General features: G+C 40.0%; 1 protein-coding gene across 4 annotated transcripts in view; it reads left to right on the plus strand.

The window, feature by feature from the left end:
- The first annotated feature begins 1,728 nt into the window (after positions 1–1,728).
- Positions 1,729–25,915, plus strand: part of LOC107216890 (equilibrative nucleoside transporter 4) — a 38,080-nt gene continuing 13,893 nt past the window's right edge. For all 4 annotated transcript variants that reach the window (XR_006902557.1, XM_046730132.1, XM_046730133.1 and 1 more), the window contains exons 1-8: positions 1,729–2,115; positions 2,409–2,563; positions 2,751–2,879; positions 3,228–3,302; positions 3,570–3,793; positions 5,975–6,095; positions 7,542–7,706; positions 8,247–8,434. Coding sequence is in view for 3 of the 4 variants with exons in the window: in XM_046730132.1 (XP_046586088.1) it covers positions 1,946–2,115; positions 2,409–2,563; positions 2,751–2,879; positions 3,228–3,302; positions 3,570–3,793; positions 5,975–6,095; positions 7,542–7,706; positions 8,247–8,434 (1,227 nt within the window). In the remaining variant the exon portion in view is untranslated. The remainder of the gene's footprint in view (positions 2,116–2,408; positions 2,564–2,750; positions 2,880–3,227; positions 3,303–3,569; positions 3,794–5,974; positions 6,096–7,541; positions 7,707–8,246; positions 8,435–25,915) is intronic.

Below are 25,915 nucleotides of genomic sequence, written 5' to 3' on the forward strand. Positions count from 1 at the left end.
CAGAATGAAGTAGAATATTTTGAACGTGAAAAAAAAATTCGATTCGTCATATTTTGCTGCAAGTCAAACAAATTTCAGTTTCGCCGACAAATCTCTGCTCTCTACGTAGCTATTTGCATTAATAAGGAATTTCTATTAAAAAAATTCGACAAAAATAATGATTATCAATCCAGTCGTTAATAATACCTACTCGTAAAATAAGACACGATTGTTGCCGCCACAGCCACTGCTATACTACCATATTGTTAGCTACCATACCATCATATTATATCGTACTATTATATAGCACATACGCAACTATGCATCATTATGGTCATCAACTTCATTATATAATCATATACGTCATTATCCTGGGTCTCATTATTTCTATCATTATTATTATCATTATAGAAATAATGAGACCTAGGTTACTCATGATAGAGTTAGTTATAGTCGTACTCTTGATGTTTGAAATGCATTGGCACTTTCGTACCCAGAATGAAACAACTAATTGCACAATGTACATAATTCTTATACATGGATATAGATGCATAGAAAAACTGTATACCTTGTAGATTATAAACAATTGATAGAGAAACATTCAATCGTAATAAATATATTACAACATCGCAGTCTTTTTATTATAACCGTTAAAACAACCAACCGTAATTATTTCGTTAGCACGGCATAAATGGCGAATACTCAAGGTGCCCCTACAGTAAAAGGTTTGTAGTTTTATCATAATTCAAAATTTTCAGGCTGTATCGAACTCCTGTTCGTTTGTTTTTGAACTTGGATCACTAAATGTCTGCCGAAATCTACTCGTCAATTGAAGTACCCGAGTACAGCGATTCAAGGAAAATCCAATGCAGAACTGAATTGGAATACTCAAATATCGCATCCACTTCAACGCAAAATTCTAAAACAAAATTTAACTATAAATCAGAAAATATCAGAGAACTATTTCTGAACCATACAATCTGAAACAGCTTTGCTGGGAATAAATTTTCAGTCGAAATGCCTCGTTCAAGAATGGATGAATCAAAAATTTAGGCGAATCAACCCACAGCACTAAAATCCCATTTGAAGTTTAACCCAAAGATTATCGATGAAAAATTTCTAACTTCACTTGAGCCGTAATTGCTAACAAAATTTCGTTACTATTGATCGTAGAACCAATATTATCACATAAGTAGCAAAGCAACGCATTTCAATATCGACTAATGATTGCTAAGGTTTCAAAGTTTCATGAATATCTCTGAGGCCGTTAACATTCTTTTCCTTCAAAGGAACACCTGTCAAAACTGAAATTCGAAATCCCACTTCGTCGATTACATCTAAAACCATTTTGAACTATTGATAAGGTCAATTGCAGGTCTTACCTACAGTCGAAATAACTGGAATACCACGCACCGTCGGTACAGAAAATGGAACCGCGAATGTTTCGATCGATTTTAAATGTTATAACGACAGAGTAATACGATCGGTATACTGAAACAACCAATAGTAGAAAAAGTTTAGAAGATTCTCCTGGTGGTATGGACACTGCAGATAAATTGGTTCACGCTGTTTTCAGCGGTAGGAATAATGAACCAATGAATAAAAAATGGCAACCAATGCTTCCAATAGGCTAATCTGGGATTTGCCGTTGAGAAGACACAGCGCGCCTCGCGCAGCATTCAGCGCGCGGTATAAAATGCGCAGAAATCAATGCCCTTATTCCCGAAGCATGCGCCTGGGTGGATCAGGAAATAATTCAGCCAGAAATACGGCGGACGTATATCACAAGAGAATCTTAACTAAGATTACGTATTATGTGAGATAATTAAGAAATAAACTGCTTATCAAGTGAAACTTGTGAAGATTGTATCTAAACTTCATATTAAAACAACTGAGCAAACTTGTCGCAGTTTATTCAGGGATGTGTTGAAACGCACGCTACTTTCATTCACCAATTCTACACAATATGGATGAAAATTTAAGCAGAGGATACGTTCAGCTGGGCAAAGCTCGCGGTATGAACGAATTCAAGTTCACAAATGGTTTCGCTCATTTGTCACCTCCGGTCGACAAGTGCAACTTTGTGTATCTTGCCCTGGTATTGGCAGGTGCGGGATTCTTATTGCCGTACAACAGGTAACTCATCATTTATTTATTTGATATGTCATAGCAAAATAAAATGTTTAGGATTTCCGTGCATCCTCATTCCTTGATCAAAGTCTCATTATCGCCACAGTAATCGCCATGTTGCAATTTTCGTAAAATTAACACATCCTCGCATGTTATACCTATAAGTCTCTGGAGCCCCGCCTGATGTATACATGCAATGCATACCGCAGAGCTCATGTCAAAGACGGTTTATTTTTGTCAAAACATACCTGCAATGGTTAGCTAATGAATTGGTTTAATGGGTGAATCTTCTGTTTCAGCTTTGTGATCGCTGTCGATTATTTTCAAGCGCGATATCCTGGAACTACAATCATTTTTGACATGTCATTGGTTTATATAACGATGGCCTTTTTCGCGGTGTTTGCAAACAACGTATTGGTTGAAACTTTGTCTCTGAACACCAGGATAACCTTTGGTATGTATGTGCACTTCAGCATTATGCAAATATTCCATAATATATTAAACACGTAACACTACGAATCTGAAATTCAGAATTCTGCCGAGATCGGAGAGAATTCTGAGATTCACTGTTCTTCATCTTATTTTTATTCATGAATAATATTGTTTTCGATAACTTTTAACGTTATAAATTGGAATAACAGGGTACCTAGTGTCTTTTGTGACATTGAACTTTGTCGTTATTTGTGAAATCTGGTGGGAACTATTCGGCGTTAAAGCATCATACACTATCAACTTGGTTGCCGTCGCTGTCGTGTCTTTGGGTTGTACAGGTAAGCGGAAATATCCCAAGCAAGGAATCAGATACCTGTGCTCACGTTCTGTAAATATACCTATAAGCATTGACATTATTGGAAGAAATTCGAGAAAATTCAGCCCAAAAGGGTCTTTTGCTCCTGGAAATCAAGTTTTTGTGTACATTTTAATTGCAATAATCTTCTGCAAGGTCTGCGTTTGTGTTATTATTTTCTGCGTAAAAAATTTCTCGACTAAACGAGAGTAACAATACATCTCTGAAATACTGAATTGGGAACCGTGTTAAATACGATCTTATTTTCCTTTTACTTCAGCAATCGAGTTTCTACGAAACCATGTTAAGAACGATCTTATTTTTCTTTTAGTTCAACAGTCGAGTTTCTACGGTTATACTTCGATGCTCCCAAGTCGGTATACTCAAGCCGTCATGGCTGGAGAAAGTAAGTAAAACAAATCACTACTATTGAAATAGATTTGTCGTTACTTGTTGTTGATACAATTTACTCACAATTATCGTTGTCACAAACGACTGTCATTCAAGTCATCGGATCTCACGTTCATCCCCAAGTGTTTCTATTTTCTTTATGTTTACAATATTTACCATTAAAACACAGTCATTAAAACGACTCGGAATATTTCGGAATGGTTGCTTGGTAGACTGTGTTGAATATGATCACAATGACGTAAGTGAACTTCGTTTTACCTAGGCGCTGCTGGTTTCTGGGTGTCAACTAACCGTATAATAACGAAATCCTTGGTCAACGACGAACGTGGTAACACATCAATGTTCTTTGTCTTATCCATCCTGACAATAGTGATGTGCTTTGTGCTACATCAGGTTGTGCGGCAGACGGATTTCGTCCAGTTTTATATCACACTGTGCCAAGAAAGGTACAGAATAACCTTAGAGCCCGCGGAGGACGTTGGTTTGGTGAGTAAATAAAGAATTTTACGTAAATCAGGTATTAATCGCATTATCAATGAATATCCCTGATTATTAAAGAGACCGGCCTGGTCAATATTTTGTGAATTCACGCTGGAACTCAAGGAACCCTCATCTAGAATTCATTAGGAATAATTCAATGATAATATAACATGCCGTAAGAATCACTTTCGTTATACACCAAAACAGAGGGGAATGCACATGAATCAGAAGAAACTAAAAAAGGAGCTAGAGCGAATTTAAAATATTTTGGCAGTCGCGATTTATCCTTCAATAGGAGATACATTATACTACTGTTAGTTTAATTCGTTCGATTTTATACATCAGATTGTCTACATCGTCCGAGTTGATTTTTGTCGAGCCTTTTTTCTTAAAGAATTTCAAGGACTCTAGCATGAGTTTTAATCATTTGTTAAATCAAATCTATCGTATATATGTGGGAAATCAGCCAAAAATAAAAAATAGTCTACTCCACTTGACACTACCAGGGTTAGAGACAAATATGTTCTGTTAACCCTTCAACGAAAAAAAGATTAAATTAGCTAATCCAGATGGGCCAGACTAACAATAAGAATTTCCCACTCGTTTCCGTTTTGAACCCATAAAAAACTCGAAAATGAAAATTAGATCTTTTGTTTTTTAAATTTTGTTATTCAAATAACTCGTTAATCTATTCTCAGGATATAATTTTATTATTCGAATAACTCGACTAATGAAATCCAAATTTGATTCAGTTCTGAGCTAAGAAAAGCTGCCTCAATTGAGACCGATCGTCAAAATCTGTCAATTCATTCTCAGGATATTGAGAACTTTGCTGTACAATCATCAGGATATTGGATACACGCATGCAGGCAGGCACGCATACACAAAAGTTGATACACACTCGAGACCTTCAAAGTCAATGTTAATCAGATCGGTAACGTCAGTACTTTCATTAGTGAAGCGCTCACGTAGTGACGGTAAGCTTAAAATGCCTATTCAGCTGGTTGCTTGAACGTCATCGATCAGAGATTATCCGAAACCTGCGAGCCCGTCGGTACACAGAATATCAACAGAGATATCGATTTTAAAATGTGATGCATGATGCAATGTGCTGCCATAGTGTGTCAGGATGTAAACACATAAAAAATTTGGATTTGGGTAATTGTTTCCCCAAAGGGAATGCTACGCTATGGTAGCACATATATATCACGCATCACATTTTAAAATCGATATCTCTATCGATATTCTTTGTACCGACCGGTACCCACGGTAGGATAATGTCGTGCTACTATTCTATTCATATTGTTCCACGCGGGTACGTAATTTCGTGGACCGGGTTCTTAAGAGCATTGGTGATCTCTCAACTCATATCTGCTTCGGTCAACTCTTCGATGAACATTGCAGTCTACGGCTGTGTCACATTCACGTTTAAGAGGTTGCTATTGTGAATTTTTACTGACCGAGTAAAATTTTAATCACTTTAACTATTACCCTGCACGTTTACGCATCACTGATGAAAAAAAAAACTGCAGACTACAAATATCCGAAACAAGGTTTGTTTCACGCAACAATAATGCCAAGAAATCTATTCCTGTAATTTAATTACGACTTATGCAGGAATACATTTCCTGGTGTTATTCATGCAAGAATCAAAAAAAAATTTGGAATATTTTCCTACGTTAATTCTGTGTCATTTGTTATTTTCACGTTTAGTTTATGTTAAAGGCTGTATGTTAATGGTCGGTAGATGGTTCGGCTGTACGCCACGTTTTACGCGTCCACTGATTTCAGAAGTTTCACGATCATTTCATCACTATTCATGATATGATATTTTAGGGAACTTTTCAGAGTTCTCCTGTCTCTGACGTATTTCGTCCTGTCAACTAAGAAATCTCAAGAAGAAACTTAACGAGAAATGATCCGAAGTAGGTGTATCGAAAAATCCTCACAAGATCTTCTAGAATTTCATAAGATGTTTTATCGATTTCAAATGAAATTCTTAGGAGTCCAAACTAACAATAAGTTCTTTGTCAGAACTGCTATAAAGAAATAATATGTTGACTTCCCGAATTTTGTTTCAACAAATTTGTAATTAAACGCGACAAATTATTCTTTTACAACACTTACACGGCAATCCGTACCCTCAGCAGATGCAACTGGCTGTACGAACTCTGTTTTTTGCGGCAGATGGATCCTTTGGACCACGTCGGAGATCCATCGAAAGGTCAGTATGGCGTTCTGAAACTCCAAACCAGCCCCCTGGCTACCGACTCTGCTGCCGCCGAAAATGTCGATGCTGCGAGTAACGGTTCGTGCACAGTATAATAAGTATTTCATAAAATGATATCACTTCGTGTGATGAACTAACTAATATACAGTGAAAATGATGACGTCTCATCGCGATGTAAGCTTTTCGAAAACCGGTACTTTATTATTCAACTATTTCAAATAAATAATAATCAGTGAAATACCTTTTGGAAATATTAGCAGAGTAAGGCATAATAGTCGGTTCTGATTGAAAAATTTCTAGTACAAGGCCTAATGGAAGATGTAACAGCATTTTTTAATTCTAAATGCTTGCTCTCATCAGCTCCAGTTTTTTTATGCAACAAAATTATTCGAAACTAGCTTTAAGAAAAAGGTCAAGAATACCTTATCTTCAGATTGACCTTGAACATCACCAGCAGCCGAGCCTTAACAAAATGTGCTCCATATTTTTACTGAATTTCAACCCCTTATTTAACGCGCAAGTGACAGGGAACGATTTCGTTTTTATTAATTTTTCCTAGAGATTTTTATTTCTGGCTTTATGAAAATTCATGGATTTATCGTTTAAAAAATAAGAGAAAGAATTCAAATCTCGCGAAATTAAAAAATTGCCCATTTGAAATCTGGAGCACTTTTTCGAAAAGTGCCAATCTAAAACCATTTTTTATTATTTACAGCTTCATTTACCTTGTGGAATTATAAATGATCAATTTTATTTCGGTGCGTTCTTCTTTAAAACATGAAATGAAGTTTCATTCTGTTAAAAATGCCACCGTAAATTTTATTGAATTATTTTTATTAGTACTTTAACCCTTTGAAGCGTCATTATTTCCTTGCAGTCAAATTCTTTGAAACGGGGTATACAAGGATTCTCGAGGTCACTGATTTCAAAAACGGAGTCACATCTGAGGAATTTTCTAAATTAAAAATCGTGGATCTAATACGGTGGACTGAAAATGTAAAAGTAATCGCAATGGCTTGAAAATGCACACTTAGGTGTTTCTTCGCTCATCAAATACGATCCTGAAATCCCCGAGTAACAAATTTCAAGCGAATAGGATCAATTTTTATATTTTCAATTCGCCATATTGGATATGCGATCTTTAATTTTGAAATTTGTACATCAGATTCGTTCGTAGTAACCACAAAAACCTAAGATTACCAAGTTCCACTTTTTTAGTCTCCATAACCTTCCCACAATTACATTTATTCTATAAAAACAGGCAATTCTCAACACTTTATTTATTTGTACTTATTATTTGTACGTATTTGTACTTTATACTATACAATGTATACACTCGATATCTTAAAAATCCAATTATGCAAAAAATAATGATAGCGTATCTCAAAAATTGAATGGAAGTCTTGAATACCCGATTCAAAAAAAGTGTCTTATATAATGCCGCAAAGGCTTAAGTGCAACTCTATTTTAACTTGCATTCAAATGCATTCTAATTTACACCGTACATCGTTCACATATCTACAGGACAGTATTCAGCCTTTTCATTCAGCAACCCGGTCTACGAGCCCGGCGCACCATCTGGAAATCCTTCCAACAGTGCTGGTCCAACCTACAAGGTTGAAGATATCGTCGTTCGTGCCCGCGGAACCTGCGGAACCCGAAACAACAGGCCATGGTCTGGAATTAAGAGTAAGTGCTAGCCAATGCCATAATGAACCATATAATGATATACCTTCGTGGTAGATCTAGGTAGAAATGGCCGTTCCCCTTTCCACCGGAAACTCTCGAGTTACAGCACCAAGGTCTAATTCAGGAAAGGCATGTTTACTGTGGGCTAGTAAAAAATCACACCGTATTATATTTTTAGGAAATGTAAGTCAAATCGTTGTTACGGATACTCGAATTGCAGCTCCGGTTCGCTGACAGCGGTGGAATCTCTGAAATTCAGAAATCAACTGTCTGTAGATCTTAAGCTCTTTGCTCAATAGTGAATTAATTATGGCCAGCATACGCGTGTCCTAAAACTAGAATGGATGATCATCAGTTAATACATTAAATCAAATAGACAAGTTTCCAATACACCGTCCTGTTTTCACAATACCCATCATAAATGAATGAGTTTACAACAATTGCTAGTGCTTTCTGCTCTACTTGACACACATCTCAAATAATGTTTTTTGTTCTGATATTTATCATCATTGTAATGGGCACAATTTATAAATCTTTTAGGAGGTCTATTGGCACGACTAGAAGTTGCAAAATTAATCTTTCCATACATGACAAGCATAGGAGTTGCTTACTTTGTCACGCTCTGCCTCTACCCAGGAATAGTTTCAGAAATTATATCCTGCAAGTTTGAATCGTGGATGCCGGTGATTTTGATGGCCGCTTTCAATGCAGCAGATCTTCTGGGCAAGGTAAGAAACCACCTACAATCAACTTCATATAATATCCTTTAAATCATAATTTGTAATTTTTTGAGAGTCATCACAAGCCGAAATTTTAACTCTTTGCACGTATAAGCATTAAACTTTGAAATTTTTAACCTTAAAAAATTCAGAGCAATGGAAATTAGTCCTGTTTGGACATATGAGGTTTGACTTAGCAATTAAGCTGCATTGCGACCTACATTAATTTCCGTCTATAATTTATACATTAAGAGATTAATTTTGTCATTTTTTGTAACACATATCAGTGAATCCGGCATCTCACTTGACTGTGAACGATCTGCCTGCAAAATTTTCCTTTAATTTCTCATCAAGTTTTATCTTTTAAGAAGGTGCTATAGTTACTCCTTATCAACTTACAAAGAGATTAGGGAGACTCGATGTCGTCAATCGGTTTGTACTTGCACGTGGTGAAAGGTGAAAACCCCCAATTTAATATGGTTTTTTATTTTTAATCCAATAGGTCTTGGTTGCTGATATATTGCGGTTTGAAATTTTTGCATTCTCGGGCAGGTTTCGGCTCGTGCTTAGAGTATGTGGAGTAGGGCGTTTCAGAAACGGTAAAAAAACTCGCTCACGCGAAAGAGCTAGGCAGTCAAACAAATTTGACTACTGCCTCAATAACGTCGAATTTTCGAAAAGAGGCTACTATCGACAAGTTCAAAATTCGGGGGCTACGTTTTGTATGACGAAACGAAAGTTTTTGTAAAACTTGACATAGATGCGATTTTTTTAGTGACATTTTTTTTAAATTCGTAAAGACTAATTTTTCTAACTGTCAAATATTAGAATATGTCACCGTTTTTGATTTCTATTGTTGCTTTATGGTGAACAAGAGCTAAAATGAAACAGGAGGAATGTGAGCCACTATTAATTACTACCTCATCAAATTATTATCAAAAGAATTGCGAAATCTTTTAATATTAAAAAATTAGGAAAATTAATTTTTTTCGAATTTCAACACAAATTCCGCAGTATTAAAAAAAATACACCGATCTTAAGTTTTACAAAGACTTTTGTAACGTCATTCGGACCATAACCACCGAAGTATTTCAGGATATCTCAATTTTGAAATTCTCATTAATACCCTTTTTTCGAAATTTCAACGTCGTTGCGGCAGTAGTAAAAAACTTTCGCGAGCCCTTTCGCTTGAGCTATTTTTTAGTGAAAAAGTGCGTGAATCCTGGAGAAAAGCGAAGTATAAAAAAAGACCCATTTCTGAACCACCGTATTGCACGTACTTATAAGCGCGAGCCGAAACCCGCCAAAAAATTTCAAATCGTGAGATCTTAGCAACTCATTGGATTAAAAACAAAAAACCACGCTAAATCAGGGGCTTTCACCTTTCACCACGTGCAAGAACAACCCGATTCGCTACCTCGAGCCTCCTTACTCTCCTAGTGAGTAAAATTTAACTATTTTTTTCTCACGTGATCCGAAGGCTATAATATATAGTACTAATGTGAAAATGCCGCAGTCAGCAAAATTTTTCACGCAATGCGAAACAAGAATATCCAAAAACGTTTTTATTTGATTCGATACTAAGGCCAGGAAATGTATTCCTAGAAGAATTGATTCAGACAATATAGCAACCGGACGCGAGTACGAATAACACCGCGAGTAGCCAAATTTGTCCCTATCGACGAGACTTGCACTAACGTTGACGAGTTGTCTAGCGGTTATTTGTTATCATTTTTTCGAAAAAACACTAAAATTTGTCAAGAAAAAATGCTACTCCCAGTGTAAGAAAGTGAAGGTTAATCGCTGCGCTATCAGTTTCAGAAATACCGAGTAAACCGTTATTTACTAAACCTACCGGGGTAACATTCTACAGGATCAGTCCACATGTCAAAATTAATGCGATGTGGCAATGGCATGGCATTTGCATCGACGGGCCATATTGGAACTCAATATCCAAGAGCAACCTGCCTGTCATACAGCTGCAACATGGTTTTTCGACATGGCTTCGTGCACTTCGTAATACTAACGCTGAATGGACCTTGTTGCTGCAAAGTTGCACAATGCGGTAGACTCTGTATAGTTGCACCTTGTATAGTTGCACATTTCCCTCACACCGACTCTCACTAGTCAGCGAGCGCTCTCCCACTACCGCGCTTACCCACACGACCCCCACTACACTACAGTTAGAACCATCTCACGTGTTCGTACATGTCCGATTTAATCGCACATACTAGATATCTGAAATTCGAATACCTAATTCTTGGTTTTACGATAGTGTTTGTGAATTAGTGAATCATTATATGAAGTTAAGATCATCTAGAAGCCTATGACCTGAGCTATAGAGGCTGTTGAACTAGCTAATGAGAAAACGGGCAATAGGAATACTGGCAAGTGTGGTCATAAAAGAAAGTCTACTCATCTGACGGTACAAGAAAAATTAAATTTAATCAAAAACGTGGAAGGCCGTTCTATATCAGCTATTGCACTTAAATACCAACTGGATCCGTCCACGCTAAGGAAATAGCTTAAAAATCGACCTGAGATTAAAGAGTGTTGTAGTAAGTGGCCAAAAAAACAATCAAATCAATCAACTCCTAATGAAGAAAATGAGGGCTACATGATTTCCAGTTTTTGGTCCCATTTTAAAAGGTAAGTATCATTATTGTTTTGTTCATGAACCGATATATTTTCTGTTTTTATAGAAAGTGTGTAAAAAAGTTTTAGGAAGTTTCTCGCGTTTGTATTTCTATGTCCAGTTATCCGATATTCTTCCCTTGTCGGTGGATTTTTATTTCATCTTGCTGACAGATATCACGTTCGTTTCAAGAATAGTACAGTAATGTTAATATAATGTAGTTGAAATATAAATATATTAGACGACTTGTGAATATTGTGTGTTACGGCAACAGCCGTTGAGTTCAACGCCCAGGTTGGAGATACAGACAAATTTTATGCAAGTGATGGCTGGCTAAGTGGGTGGAAATCAACTTTCCAGATTCGACAACTTTCAGTCGATGGAAAACTTTCTGCAGGCACTACATCGGCCGAGAAATTTACGTCGGATTTTTTAGCACCAATGGATCAGGGAATTATAGTAATAAAAAAGAAATACAGATGCTTACTCTTATCATCCACTTCGAATAGCCAAGAGAATAATTGTTCAGTTTTCAACCCACTTGAAATCTCTCAATATGAAAAATGTTTTTGGGTGAGCGAAGCATGGGACGAAGTCTCACCTGTCACGATATCCATGTGCCGGAAGACACTATTGCCAGAGAAATCATCTACTACCAGTACAGAATCCTCATCAGAAGTGAATACAGAATCAATTTTACGCATTCTTCGGCGAGTAACTGATTACGAGTCAGCAGCCACAGAAATAACTGAAAATTGGCTAAGTATCGGTGATAATTTACTTTTGGTGGAGCCTTCAATCGAAGAAATCATATCAACCATTCGCGATCGAAATAACAATATTGACCATGATTCTGTAGGTGAGAAATATACTTTTATAGAAATATGATACCTCGAATTTGTCCTGATAAAAATGTTTATAATAATTAGTACGATTGATACGAGTATTAGATGAATTATTGAATATGCCTTTAATTGATATTTTTAGAGGCTAAGGGTAACGTCATTGACAATGCTTCTGTGACTCCAAAAGATGCCGAGTTAGGAGCGAATTGTTCCATCGATTTTTTTGAACAAAACGGAATCATTTCAAAATCTGATATGGCAGTTTTGAGAAGACTGCAAAACAAAGTTATAACGGAAAAGCTTAATATTTAAGATAAATAAAAAAACAATCTTACACTACGAAGATTTTGAAAATTAAAGAAAAAGAATTGTCAGAATAAAAATTGGATTAGTACTTACAGATTTTGGTTTAACATTTTAGCGATAAAATACTTTTTTATCGTTACTTGTGTCTCATATAGATCTCTATTTTTGTGAAATATCTGCAATAGATCTTCAATTTACTCCATCTTCAAGTCGGTACGTACATACAAACTTTACCAAATTTGAAGAAAAACATATTCATTTTTTGTGCGCGAAAGTTTATGTGTTTGAATTCCGCGCGTCCGAGCCATGTACACGCGATTGGTCGAGAGGCGGAGTCGGTGAGCTATAGGAATGGGCGCTGTACAGTTGCGTTTTTCCGAGAATTTTACGCTCCTACAGCTCGAGAACGTGCAACTATACAGTCTACTGTAGATGAGATAATATAATGCGATCGTTCTGTAATATTCGAGAAACAACTGAAACTCTGGAATTTACGAGAGTAGCTGAATACAAATATATCATAAAGTACGTTTCACTGAACTCTAATATAACTGGAAGGCTTGCTGCGGTGGTGGGGGTTAAGCCGAGAGAGATAGCTCACTCAAATTCAAACCGATTAGTTTATTTCACTGATATATAACTACACTGGATTGAATATTACCGCATACGGTACGTCTAAGCTCGTGAATCCAATTGAATAGCTGAATTTGCGCTACCTTGTAGGGAAAGTTGTCACAAGAAGTGCGCCAGATTTGAATTGCGTAATATAAACTATTTAGATCCGACGACATATTCGTCACACAAAAACAAGTTTTCGACGTGTAAAATAATGTTTGATACGTTAAATGAAGAACAAATCATTTCTTCGAAAGTAAATTATGTATGTATGTATGTAATATTTATTGCTCCCCTTGGGGTTACAAGGACTTCCCTTTTCCTCTTCCTTTACAATATTTTTTACATGTTTTCTTAACCTATTCTTACCCTATTCTTACTTCCTACCTTATCCTTACTTAATTTCTAATTGCCTGTGCCCTGTACCATTGCCTTGCCATTCCCTTACTTTCCCTCTTATCCTTTTCTTATTTTTTATCCTTATCTTTACTTAACCTTATCCTATTTTACCTTATTCTATTTCCTAAATCGTCCTTATCCTAATCGACTTCCATTTCCCATTCATCTCTCACTCTTCCATTCTCTTGTACATCCCTGATCCTTTCCAGTTCTCTCATCCAGACTTCTCCCACCCCCTCCTCACCTAACATCTCCCTCACCACCTCCTGCCAGCTTTCCTCCCTTCTACCCCAGCCTACGCACCTTTCCCATACGTGCTCCCATGTTTCCTCCTCCCCCCGCACACCCTGCACCTTCTCTTTTCCTCTTCTTCCCAGTACCTTGCCTCCTTCATCTCGCTTCCTAATCTAAATCTTGCCACCCTTATCCACCTGCTTTCTCCCCATCCCTTTCCCAGATATCCTGGTATCCCTTCTCCTTTCACTAGCCTGTACCATCTGTTGTACCTCGATTCCCTTATTTTCTCCCACCTCTCTTTTCTCTGTTCTTCCCTCTCTCTCTCCTCTATTTCCCTAAACTCCATCTCGCCCCTCTCCCTTCTCGCGACTACCTCTCTACTCTCTGTTCCCCTTTCCGCAAAGAAACTTCCCCTTTCTCTTTCCCACCTTGATCCCTGCCTCCCAGCTTCTGCCTTGTCCCTTATCTCTTCCCAGCATCTCCTAGCTAACTCGCTACCCTCCCCTCTCTCCAGCTTCCTTTCAAAATTCCATGCCCTTCTCCCTGCCCTAATCCTTAGCTTCTCCCTCTGTAGTTCCTCCCTTACTAGATATCCCGGTGTTCTCCCATCCACTCCTAATGTCCATCTCAAAAATCTATCCTGTACCGCCTCGACCGCCCTCCACTCCCTCCACCCCCATATCTCCGATGCATACTCTATTACCGTCCATACTAGCCTGTCAAATAACCAAATCCTTTTTTCCCAATCCCTCCCAAACCTTCTTTTTCCTATTCCCCATACCTGCCTCATTACTACCCCTGCCTTCCGTACTCTCTCTTTCACCTGTGCTTCCTGTCCCCCATTGCACTTTACTCTATACCCTAGATAGCTGAACTCTTTCACCTCCTCTATCTTTTTCCCTTTCCATCTCCAATCTATGTTTTTCCTTCTACCGCCTCCTTCCCTAAATCTCATAATCTTTGATTTCCCTACATTTACCGTCAGCCTTTTCCTATCCATATACCTTTCTAACTTCCTAATCATTACCTCCATTTCCTCTTCACTTTCCGCTAGTAACACTATATCATCCGCATAAGCTAACGTGCATACCCTGCCGCCGGCTAACTCCACCCCCCCAACCCTTCTCCCTCTCCCCATTTCCTCTTCTAAGTCCGCCAGCAGCAGGTTGAACACATGCGGACTGAGCGGACATCCCTGCCTTACCCCCCTCGCTGTCCAGAACGCCTCTCCTACCTTTCCCCCGCTCCTCACTCGACTCTTTGTTTCCTTGTAAATTTCCTCTATCCTTACCCTTAGCCCTTCCCTCACCCCTCTCCTCGAAAGTAAATTATTATTTACAATTATATGATGGAAAAGGTCATTTACTAATATGGTGAAAATTTGTATTTAAGCGTAATTTTTCGTGATGTTCAAAAGACGTCTTCAATTCTGTGAAGTTACCGTCCATTATCCTTTATCCTATGGTGGGCTGCGTTCCATATGGATTATTCAAAAATTTGTATAACACCAATTCAACCGTTAGGGAATCACCATCCATTGATCATCAAAGTGGAGCTGAAGACATGTAAAAAACGTTTTGAATTAGATCATATCGAAAAATTATAATTTAGTCACAGAGTCAATAATACCTGAAGTTTCAATTTCATTTATAATAAGTCGGTTTATAATTTAAATATAGTGAATTTTCACTTACACGATTCGTACGCTATAATACTCGTTAAATATAAATATAATTCGTATTTTGATGTAACCTCTACAACTTCTCATTTGCAGAACGCTTCAGCGTTGTATACTCACTTGTAAAATGATCATCCACAATCTTTTTTTTTGTATTACAAGAAAGGCATCTACCCATTGTTGTGTCAATAATTGTCACTATAATTTTCCATCTTCACAACAATTGAAATTACTGCTAACTGTCCGCGCTCACGTGACTTTGATTATATACATATATAATAATAATAAGATGTTTATTTGCTCCCATAATTTAAGGGGTACATCTGCGGACCCGCGTTCCGCTTACATAACCACTCTTAACCTACTACTACACGTATACTCTATACTTACAAACTATTTACAATTTTGTTTTACATTTTTTTCCCCTTCTTTTGCTTCCTCTTTCTCTTCCATTCTCCCTCTTCACTCTCTCACACTCAGATTCTCACACCCTCACAGCGGGAAAAAAAATAAAAAAATAAATAAAAATAAAAAACCGCTATCTATTCACTCACACCTGCATCTTTCACACTCCAGCCAAGGACCTCCGTTACCGCTACACTTTTCTACTTTCCCTATTAATCTGCTTTTTCTCCCAGACCCCCTCTTAACTTCTCTATTATTTTCATCCATCTTTCTCCTTGTCCCTTCTCCCCCAAATCTTCCCCTCTCATCTCTTGCCAGCCTCTTTCAATGACTAGCCTCGAGAATCCTTCCCACGCATGTTCCCATGTCTCCTCCTCCATCCCACATATACCGCACAACTTATTTTCTCTATTCTCCCAATACCTATATCCCTTCAGTTCATCTCCTAGTCTATTTTTTGCTATCCTTCCCCACCTTTCTTCACTCCACCCTTTTTTAAGATATCCTGGCACTCCCTTTCCCTTAACAAACTTACATTCCTTGTTGCTTCTCGAACCTACACTTCTTTCCCATCGCTCTTCCTCCTGCCTCCTTCTTTCCACTTTTACTAAATCCTCTCCTCTCATTGCACCCATCTCTCATCTTCTCTCCACCTCCACCTCATATCATCCTCATGCTTTGCCAACAACGCCATGTCATCTGCGTACGCCAATGCATATACCTTCTTCCCCCCCCCCCCCCCCCCCCCGCCCACTGCGATAAATCTATTCCACCCCACCTCCCTTTCTCTAGTTCGTCCTCCAACTCCGCTAGAAACAGTACGAATAACAAGGGACTCAGTGGACAGCCCTGCTTTACTCCCTTTTCCGTCCAAAATTTTTCCCCGCCTCTTTCCCCACTCTGACCCTTCCCCACGTTTCTTTTAGCACCTCCTCGCATCTTCTTACCAATCCGTCCCTCACCCCTCTCTTCCTCATGTCTTCCACTAATTTACCGCGGTGGACCGAGTCAAAAGCCGCCTTGAAATCCACATACATCATTATCATTTTCCCTTTATTTTTAGCAATTTTCCTATTTATCAGATAATTTAGCACATATATTTTATCTATCGTTCCCCTTCCTGCTCTAAATCCCGCCTGATTTTCCGGCAATAACTTTTTACTCTCAACCTCTTCCTTTAACTTTTTTTCCAGTATTCCCACATATATTTTATACGCCGTCTGTGTTAACGTAACTCCTCTATATTCTTCTACACTTTTCTCTTCCCCTTTTTTCACTATTGGTACCACCATCCCGTCTTTTCAGTCCTCTGGCCACCCTTCTCCTCTTCATACCCTCTGGTACACTCCCCACAACTCCATTGTCAATTCTGCACCCCCATACTTTCAAGCTTCATTAGGGATCCCATCCTCCCCCATCGCCCCTTCATTATCTTTGAACTTTTTCACGATTTCTTCGACCTCCCGTAAAGTAATATCCCCCTTCTCCTCTTCCACTGACTCCTCCTCTCCACTATTACCTTCTCTACTTCTCCTTTCTCTCACACCTCCCAAAACTTCTCTACAATGTAAATCCCATTCCTCCATCCTTATGTTTTTATTTATCCCCTTCCTTTTCTTTCTCCCTTCGTTTACCACCCCCCCAGATTTGTCCTTCTGTCCTTAGTCTTACTACGCAAGTTTCCCATTTTTCTCTTTCCTTTTTCTTTTTTCCTTCACACAGTCTACTATATTTCCTCTTTTCCTCACAGTACACCTTCCTATCTATTTCCTCGTCTCTAAACTTCTGCAAGGACTCTCTCGGACTTTTTTTTCCTTCCCTACACTCTTCATCCCACCATCCTGATGCCTGTTTGCTCCTCACTCTTACCTTCTCCGTTTCCCCGACAGCCTTTCTCACCCTCTCCTTTAGACTTTCCCACTCCACCTCTACACTTCCCTCTCGTCTAACCCCCTTTCTAAATTCCTCCTCACATTTCTGTGCCCCCTCCTCCGACCACACTACTCTTCCTATACTCCTTCATCTTCCTGCCTTGCTCCTCCAACTTTTAGACCCCCTGACTACCCCAACTACAACTGGCATATGATCCGATTCAATCCTTTCCTCTACTCTCAACTCCACTATACTTTATTTAATTCTTTCATCAATCAATACCAGATCTATAACTAAACATCCCCTCCCCCCTACAAATGTCCATTCCCCTTCTTCATCCCGCCTCACACACCCATTCGCTATTGCCCACCCTGTTCCATTGATGAACTTAAATAACTCTTTACCTGCCTTATTCACTACTTTATCTTTCGACTTTCTACCCCCTTCGTCCTGTTCATTATATTCTATCCCTCCTTCTGTCCTTGTCCTAGCAGTAAAATCTTCCCCTTTTATCACTTATCTATCCTTATTAACTTCCTCCATCCATCCTCTCATTAACTTCTTTTTCTCTCCAAATCCTCATTTACATATACCCCTCCTACCCACCACCATTCTTTCCCTAGTTTAACTTCTCTTTCCACTTATCCGTCAATATCCCACTTTCCTCTTTTGCCTACTTTAATATCCTCCTTCACCCCTAGTACTGTACCTCCCTTTGCCTTTCCCTTCCCTTTTGGTATAATCGCTTCCTGTATATCCCATTTGAAACTTCTTTTCCAATTCTTTCTTATCTCCTCCTATTTCTTCTTACCCACCCATGTCTCCACTAATATTGCAACATCCCAATCTTTCAACCCTTCTCAAAAGTCTTTTCTCTTGTTCCTCAACCCCGCCACATTCCAAAAACCTATCCTATATTTTCTCTTACTCTCATACTCCCCTTCATCTCTCTCTTTCCTATCCTTTCCCGTCCCCTTTTTCTTCTTTTCCCCCCTTATTCATTTCCCTGCTGTACTCTCCAATCTCCTTCTGCTTCATCCCACAACCTCATTTCTCATCTACCCACATCTTCATATAACCTACCTTTACCCTTCTCCCCTTTCCTCTCTCGTCAGGTTGTCCTCAATTCTTACCTTTTCCCTTCTTGACCTGTTTTTCGACAACATCACCTCTCTTTTCTTCTCTAGTCCCTCCAACTCAATTAAAACCATTCCTCTCCCTTCTCTATTTACCGTCCCTATTTTTCTCATACTTTTTTTACCCCCTACAACTCCTATTTTTTCCCACATCCTTTCAATTTCATTTTCCCACCTTACCCCCGTTTTCATTTCCACTCCTTTAACTCTAACATTCTTCCTTCTCTCCTCCCTCTCCTTCTTTTCCGTTCCTAGTTGTAATTTCCTAATTCTTTTTTCAGTCTCTTCATCCATCCCCTCCACCCCTATCTTAACACCATCTCCATTTTCCCTGCTTTTTTCTACTGCGTCAATTTCTAACTTTTCCAGCCTTTTTTCATCTTTTCTAATCTATCCCTCAACACTTTGTTCTCCTTCTCCCAGATCCTTTTGAACTCATCTCTTTCTCTCTTTCCGTCTTCTCTTAGTATGTCCACCCTATTTCCTACCTTTCCACATTCCTCTTTTATCCTACCATCTATCTCCTCTAGATTCCTCAAAATTCCTTCCATTTTCTCCTTTTCCTCTAGCGACCTCACCACAATCTTACTTCTTTTAAAAACCTCTTTCTCTTCTAGGTCTCCCGCTACTTTCACTTCCCCCTCTACCTCTCTCTCCTTCCTCTTACCTCTTGCCGCCGCTTCACTTATATCACTTGTGCTAGCCGCTCTAACTATCCCTACACTTTGCAATTTAAATTTTCCCACCTGATCTACCTCTTTACCATACGACATACTCTACTATCTACACTTACTACCTACCTTATCCACCGCCGTTCCGACTTTACCCATCTACTCACCGCCCGAGTTACTTTCACTCGCCCCCTGGCACTACCGTCGTTCTCTCACCTGCCCCCTTCACCTCTCCACCCCTCACTACCGCGCCGCAACCTAACCTCCTAACTACCACCTCTACTTCATACCCCAAAAATACAATTCGATTCTATTCCTCCATCCTCTTTCATTTATTACACTTTAACTCTTACCTATTCTCTCTTACCTATTCACGAACACTCCCCTGATTCTTAAACCCGAACCTCTAAAAATTAAAAACATTATTGCACTGGTCTATTTACCTACTGTAAACAACGTCACCGGAAACGGATGTCTTATATACATATATATACATAGGTATTTATCTGAAGTGACAAGAATCCCTGCAAAATGGCTACCGTTCAATTGCCCTCACGGCACCGCGCTTATATCCAATCCAGTGTAGTTATATATCAGTGGATTGTCCGGAAAAGAAACAGAGTGGTGGCGACAAATCGAAAGACGGAAGTAGTTTGCAGTCATACGTACTTGTGGTCGCGGGAAAGAGAGCAGATCGATGACTCGAAAAGAGCGGGTCGGTATCTCGGAGAGACAAGTGAGGCGTCTGCTCGAGGTCGATAACCCAGAAGCCTGAATTGGTGACAGTAAGGCTTCTCGACATATCTCGCATCAGCGCGAATGGTTTGAAACTCTCCGCATGGGCGTCGTTGACACTGTTGTGCATGGCAACTACGTTGAGTGCAAGATACAAGGTGAGGGGAATATAAACCTTGAAACGGTTTTTGACGGTCATTGGAATCGCGTGCGAATAGAAGGTGTACTATACATATATACCGGAAGTACAGAAAAACCTACTTTCTATGAGTGCGTGCGCCGAGAAAGGTTGTTTTATCGGGTTTGACAATGAATGCATGACAGTATCATTGAAAGATAAGACAATTATGAACGGTGTAAAACAAAGTAACGCAATTTATCGAATACTCGATCGCGTGATGTTACCGAAAGAAACGATGGATTCTGATGTATTTCGACGAGAGAAATCGAAAGTGAAGAATAAAAATTTTCGATATCTCGCTTAGTTTTCGAGATATCGATACCTATCGCTTATTTTTGTTTTTTGAAATATCTTGGTAAATATGACATTTTCGAAAAAATTATAAAGAACACTTTTTGTAGGAAATTAAATTTCCTATAGAAAAGGTCTTATGCAATTTTTCGATAAATGCGCACCCGTGATTCCATGCACACATCGAGGTGCCCAGCACGCACCCTGTGATTTACGTCGCCCCGGAAATCGTACTCTTGCCGGAAAAGCGCATCGAAAATCGTTTCCAGGAAAATCGAGTTCGCACGAAATGGAGCCGAGTGAGTGCATCCATACTGATGTACGTGGACCGATTCAGAAAAAATCTCAAGGAGGTGCAAGCTACTTCGTAACGTTCACTGATGAAGCCCCGAGTTTTTTCCATGCTTACTTTCTAAAACACAAAGACGAAGTGTTCGAAAAATGCAAGATTTATGAGCGGCTAGTCGAAAACAAGTTCGGATCAAGACCAAAGGTAGTGAGATCGGATAACGGGCGTGAATATAAAAATACAGCGATGACAGCGTATCTTGAAGCACGAGGAACACGTATGGAGAATTCGGCAGCCCACACACCACAACAGAACGGAAAGGCAGAGAGGGCGAATCGAACCATCTTTGAAAGCGCCAGACTGATGCTCTAAGAAAAAAACCTTCCGGAGATGCTGTGGGCTGAGGCTGTTAACACAGCTGTGTATATGCTAAACAGAAAATCGGACTTGGGCAGATAAGAACAGATAAGACGGCATGTGAAGATTGGACCGGAAGAAAACCGGCGCTATGTCACGTTAGAGTCTTCAGATCGACAGCATATGCTCATGTTCCCAAGCAGTTTCGTGAGAAACTAGACGATAAGGCGAAAAAGTTAATACTGGTGAGATATCAGGACGAGTCAGAGAATTATCGCTTATGGGATTCGGCAAAGAGAACAATTGTGGTGTCTCGGGATGTCGAGTTTAACTAAACGGAAGCTGAATAGAGTACAAGCGTGAAGAATCCAGAAGAACAATCAATGAAAATAACACAAAACGACGAGGCTATCGAGTTTCGGACGAAAATGTACCGGACGACGCAGCACTGCATCAGCAGGAAGAAGGAGTCGAGGTGCAGAACGAGCTAAGCGAGTTAGTGGCTAGAAAACAACTACGAGATCGAAGACTGATTTAGCGACCACAAAGGTATCTCCACGAGATCGATTACGTAGAGCACCGACTACACTGCAGGAAGCGGTGAGTGGACCTGATTGAACAAAATGGTTGAAAACAATTATTCAGGAATTGCTAACTCATGAAAATAATGAAACTTGGACAGTGGTCAGAAAGAAGCCCGGTGATAAGCTAATAGACTCGAAGTGAGTCTTCGAGGTCGCTCAGGGGTCATCAGCCGGTGAGTATCAGCGACAATTTGTAACGACAAAGAACGCCTGTGTGCGCGAGGCTTTTTTCAGCAATAACGTGTGGATTACAACGAAACATTAGCACCTGTTATCCAGTATGATTCACTCCGAGCACTTTTGACGGAGATAACGCAAGAAGCTACGAGCTGGCTCAGCTTGATGTTCAAACTGCCTTCTTATATAGCAAACTGGAGGAGGAGATTTTTATGAAAGTTCCTGAGGGGCTCGCTATCGAAGGAGGTCTGGATGTGCTAGAAGACTACGTGTGCAAATTAAACAGGTCACGCTATTGCTTGAAGCAGTCACCCAGATGCTGAAATCGCAAGTTGAGTGATTTTCTAAAAAGGTTAAACTTTGCTCAAGGCCATGCAGATCAGTGTATCTTTAAGGGACGTGTCGATGGTGTGAATATCCTTCTAGCATTGTTTGTCGACGATGGCCTTGTGGCTCCGGAATCGAGTGAAGTGCTGGATGCTGTAATGAGTTGTCTGAAAAGTGCGTTTGAGATAACTACAGGAGATGTGTCACGATTTGTATGTTTGCAAATAGAACGAAATCGTGTCGAGAAAACGATATTCATTCCTCAATCCGAGTATGTTGAAAAAATTCTTGTAAGATTTGGTATGTCGGACGTAAAATCTGTATGTGTGCCTGCTGATCCGGTGGTTGCATTGTATCCTGTCGGAGACGAAAATGAAAATGAGAGTCTATATAAAATATATTCCCACAAAATACCAAAAAGCTGATATATTTACAAAAGCGTTGCCCAAAATGTAATTTGGCTTGTTGTGTGATATGTTGTAAATAACGAGTGCTTAAACGGTGAATGTGTCGGATAGATGAATGTTTATCGCATGGTGTAAGGAGTAAGGTGTGCTCGATAGAGAACCAATTTTCGTACAAGGTTGCGTATTCCACCAGTTGACGTCACGGCAAGTCATAGTAAGCCTACAGCGCATGCACGAGTACAAATTACAACATAACCGCAACTATTACTTCGATAAACGTATAAACAAACGTGGTGGGTCACGCATCGCGTTGACGCGCATCGTTTCACGAATTGAATCAAATGTTGAACTGTTCGGTTAAGGGCTATAAGAATCCTGCTAGGACCTGCAGAGGAAAAAGTATTCACATTTCCGCTATGCGTGAACTGACGAATTCAGTCAACGTTTCATCTGTAACATTCTAATCTACCTTGAATCTTCCGACAGTTTTGAATTGACCGACTGTTGCGACGTCAACTGGTGGAACTTTTCTATTGGTTGATCCGAAAAGCTGCGCTGTAGCACACCTTAATCCTTACACCATGGTTTATCGCACTCGTACCTCCCCGCGCCTGCGTGCGCCGTTTTTGCAAGGGAGAAACTATGGTGTGATCGCGTGCCGAAAGGAGGCGCTAAGAGAAAGAAACACTTTTTTTCATGCCCGTGCGTCTCCTACGTATTAAACGTTTTTTTAGTCTCGTGATGTGTTCTTGTCAATAAAACTAAACTTTCTTAATCCATAACCATCAGCGTTTCAGCTGATTCTCAGATCCATGAAACTATTCCCTCTGATACCTCACAAATCTTAATAAACTCGATTCCAATGCATCGATTATTTTTGGCCAAGTAGCCATTTTTACTACTAACAAGACTGAGCTTCTGCATACCTCATAAGTCTCATACTCACCAATGAGTCTTACGTAAAAGTCCCAAGTCCTCAACAGTGATAATCAAACTACTACTCATGAACACGAGACTGAGTTTTTTAAATCGTTAGTCCCAATACAGGCCGCTCCCGTAATAGTGCCACTCCCCCCCACCGAACATAACCCCCACCACGGGCTCACTTCGGGTTTCATATTCGTCTCTGTCAATAGTGCCAAACGCTGGCTCAATGAAATAGCGTATAATTCTCTGCTTTAAATTCAAATTATTGTCATTATTTTTTTAATAATGTTATTTCGTCACAAAATTCATAATATAGTAATCATATTGTTTCGGCAAAGTATCGAGTAGTTAAATGTGTGTCTCGCGACACTCAAAATCGTCCTCGCACATGTACGCACACTCGCGTGCAATGTTTACTTGCCGTCTCTGCGTCAAATCTCGCCGCTTGCCCGTGTCACGACTCAAAACCTGTCAGCTGTATCTCATGTATTGTCTACTGTCTCGAAATCATGTATGTGTGTAATCTATGTGTTCTCTCGCTCTGTAAAATCTTCACTCTCTGTAACGTTCTCTTGCGATACGGTCTGTATCGCCACATCGAAACCAATAAAAGTCTCGTTTATCGGTAATCATTATCTCTCTCCATCTCAACATCATTTTTGTTTCATTTACACTCGTCCTCATCACTAATTTGCGGATCCCACGTCGATGAGCCATATCCTTTTGCCATCTCTCTAAACATTTTTTGGTCCTTCAAACCGGATCAGTCGCGAATCGAATCGGATCATTCGCAAATCGAGTCGGATCTTTCGAATCGTTGCGACTTACGGGAAAACGAATTAGCCAGTGAGTGAAACGAAACTATCGCGTGTGCATCAAGTTGCGAAAGTTCACGTAATCAAAGTGAACAATATCGTTATCGGTGAAAACCATCACCAAAATCAGTCGCGTCCGTTAAATTCAAACGTGCGGTGTCCTCTGTAGTGACCGTGACTAAGATCTGAGCGTCAACAACACCGATCTTTCGAAGTGTGTATCGCGACGCCCTATTATCACTGTGTGCGTATCTCGTTCGTGAAAACTCTGTTCGTCGCGTGAGTTACACTTTCTCGTTTGTCAAAATGACGATCGACGAATACATTGAACGTCAAACCGATCTCTTCAGGCGCATCTGTCGCAATCTCGAAAACTTGCGCAAGCTCGGTGAAGCAAAAACAACCCTCGGGCAAGTGCAATCACGATTAGATGCTTTAAATTCAAATTGGCTGAAGTTCCAAGGCATGCACGAGACAGTCGATCAAATTAGAATCGCAGCAAAAGGTGATCAACTCGACGCTATCAAAAGACTTTCGTATTTCGCGAAAGACTATTACGGACAGTGCAAAGAGCAATACTAGAACGCGAAGGGAGAGATGCTCGATCTACTCGAAACTCTCAAGACTCTATCGGCACCGATCGTGCCAACAGCCGCAGCCCCACAACTCACAACTGGAGGAGCCTCAAAACGGCTACCACGCATCGAATTGCCTACGTTCTCGGGCAATTACTCAGACTGGAAGTCTTTCCACGACCTCTTCACATCAATCGTTCGCGAAACTTCGCAACTCTCGGAAGTGGAAAAACTGCACTACCTAAAAACAAGTCTTACCGATGAACCGTCACAACTCATTAAAAACATCGCTCTTACCGCTGAAAACTTCCCTCGAGCCTGGGAAACTCTCGTATCGCGGTACGAAAACAAGAGACTTTTGACGGATTCTCATCTCGCGACACTTTTCGCGATTCCTCGTGTCACGAAAAAATTGTCATCGGAACTGAAAAGCTTGCACAGCAACACTTGCAAAGCTCTTGGCGCGCTCGAACTTCTCGATAGTCCCGAGAAATTAGGGGATCATATCATCGTGCACATGAGGATTCGCAAGCTCGACCCAGCATCTCTAGAAGAGTGGGAAAAAAGTGTTAGCGAGAAACTCGAGCCTCCCACGTTTGCGGAGCTCAAGGCGTTTCTCAACGGTCGCATCCAAACCCTCGAAGCCGTGGAGCAAGCTCATGCTCACAATCAGATCGCGACGTCGAAACCGCACTCATCGCAAGGAAGTTCAAATTCTCAGACGACAAGGTCACATAGGGCGCAATCAAAGGAACAGTTGTATGCTTGTTGCAAAGGCAACCACTACATCGCGTTCTGTTCGACCTTTCGCGACAAGTCTCTCGATCAAAAAAGGGAAGTGGCTTCTGCCAAGAAGCTTTGCTTCAATTGTCTCGGTCCGCATCAGCAGAAGGACTGTCGATCTAACAAAACGTGTCGCGTGTGCAACGGTCGACATCATTCCTTGCTGCATCGAAACTCTTCCTCAATCTCGACAGCTGCCAACAGCGGCACATCTCAAGGACAGGCTGCAGTAGCGCAACCTGC

This window comes from Neodiprion lecontei, chromosome 2 (assembly GCF_021901455.1).
Source record: "Neodiprion lecontei isolate iyNeoLeco1 chromosome 2, iyNeoLeco1.1, whole genome shotgun sequence".
NCBI classification, from domain to species: Eukaryota; Metazoa; Arthropoda; class Insecta; order Hymenoptera; family Diprionidae; genus Neodiprion; species Neodiprion lecontei.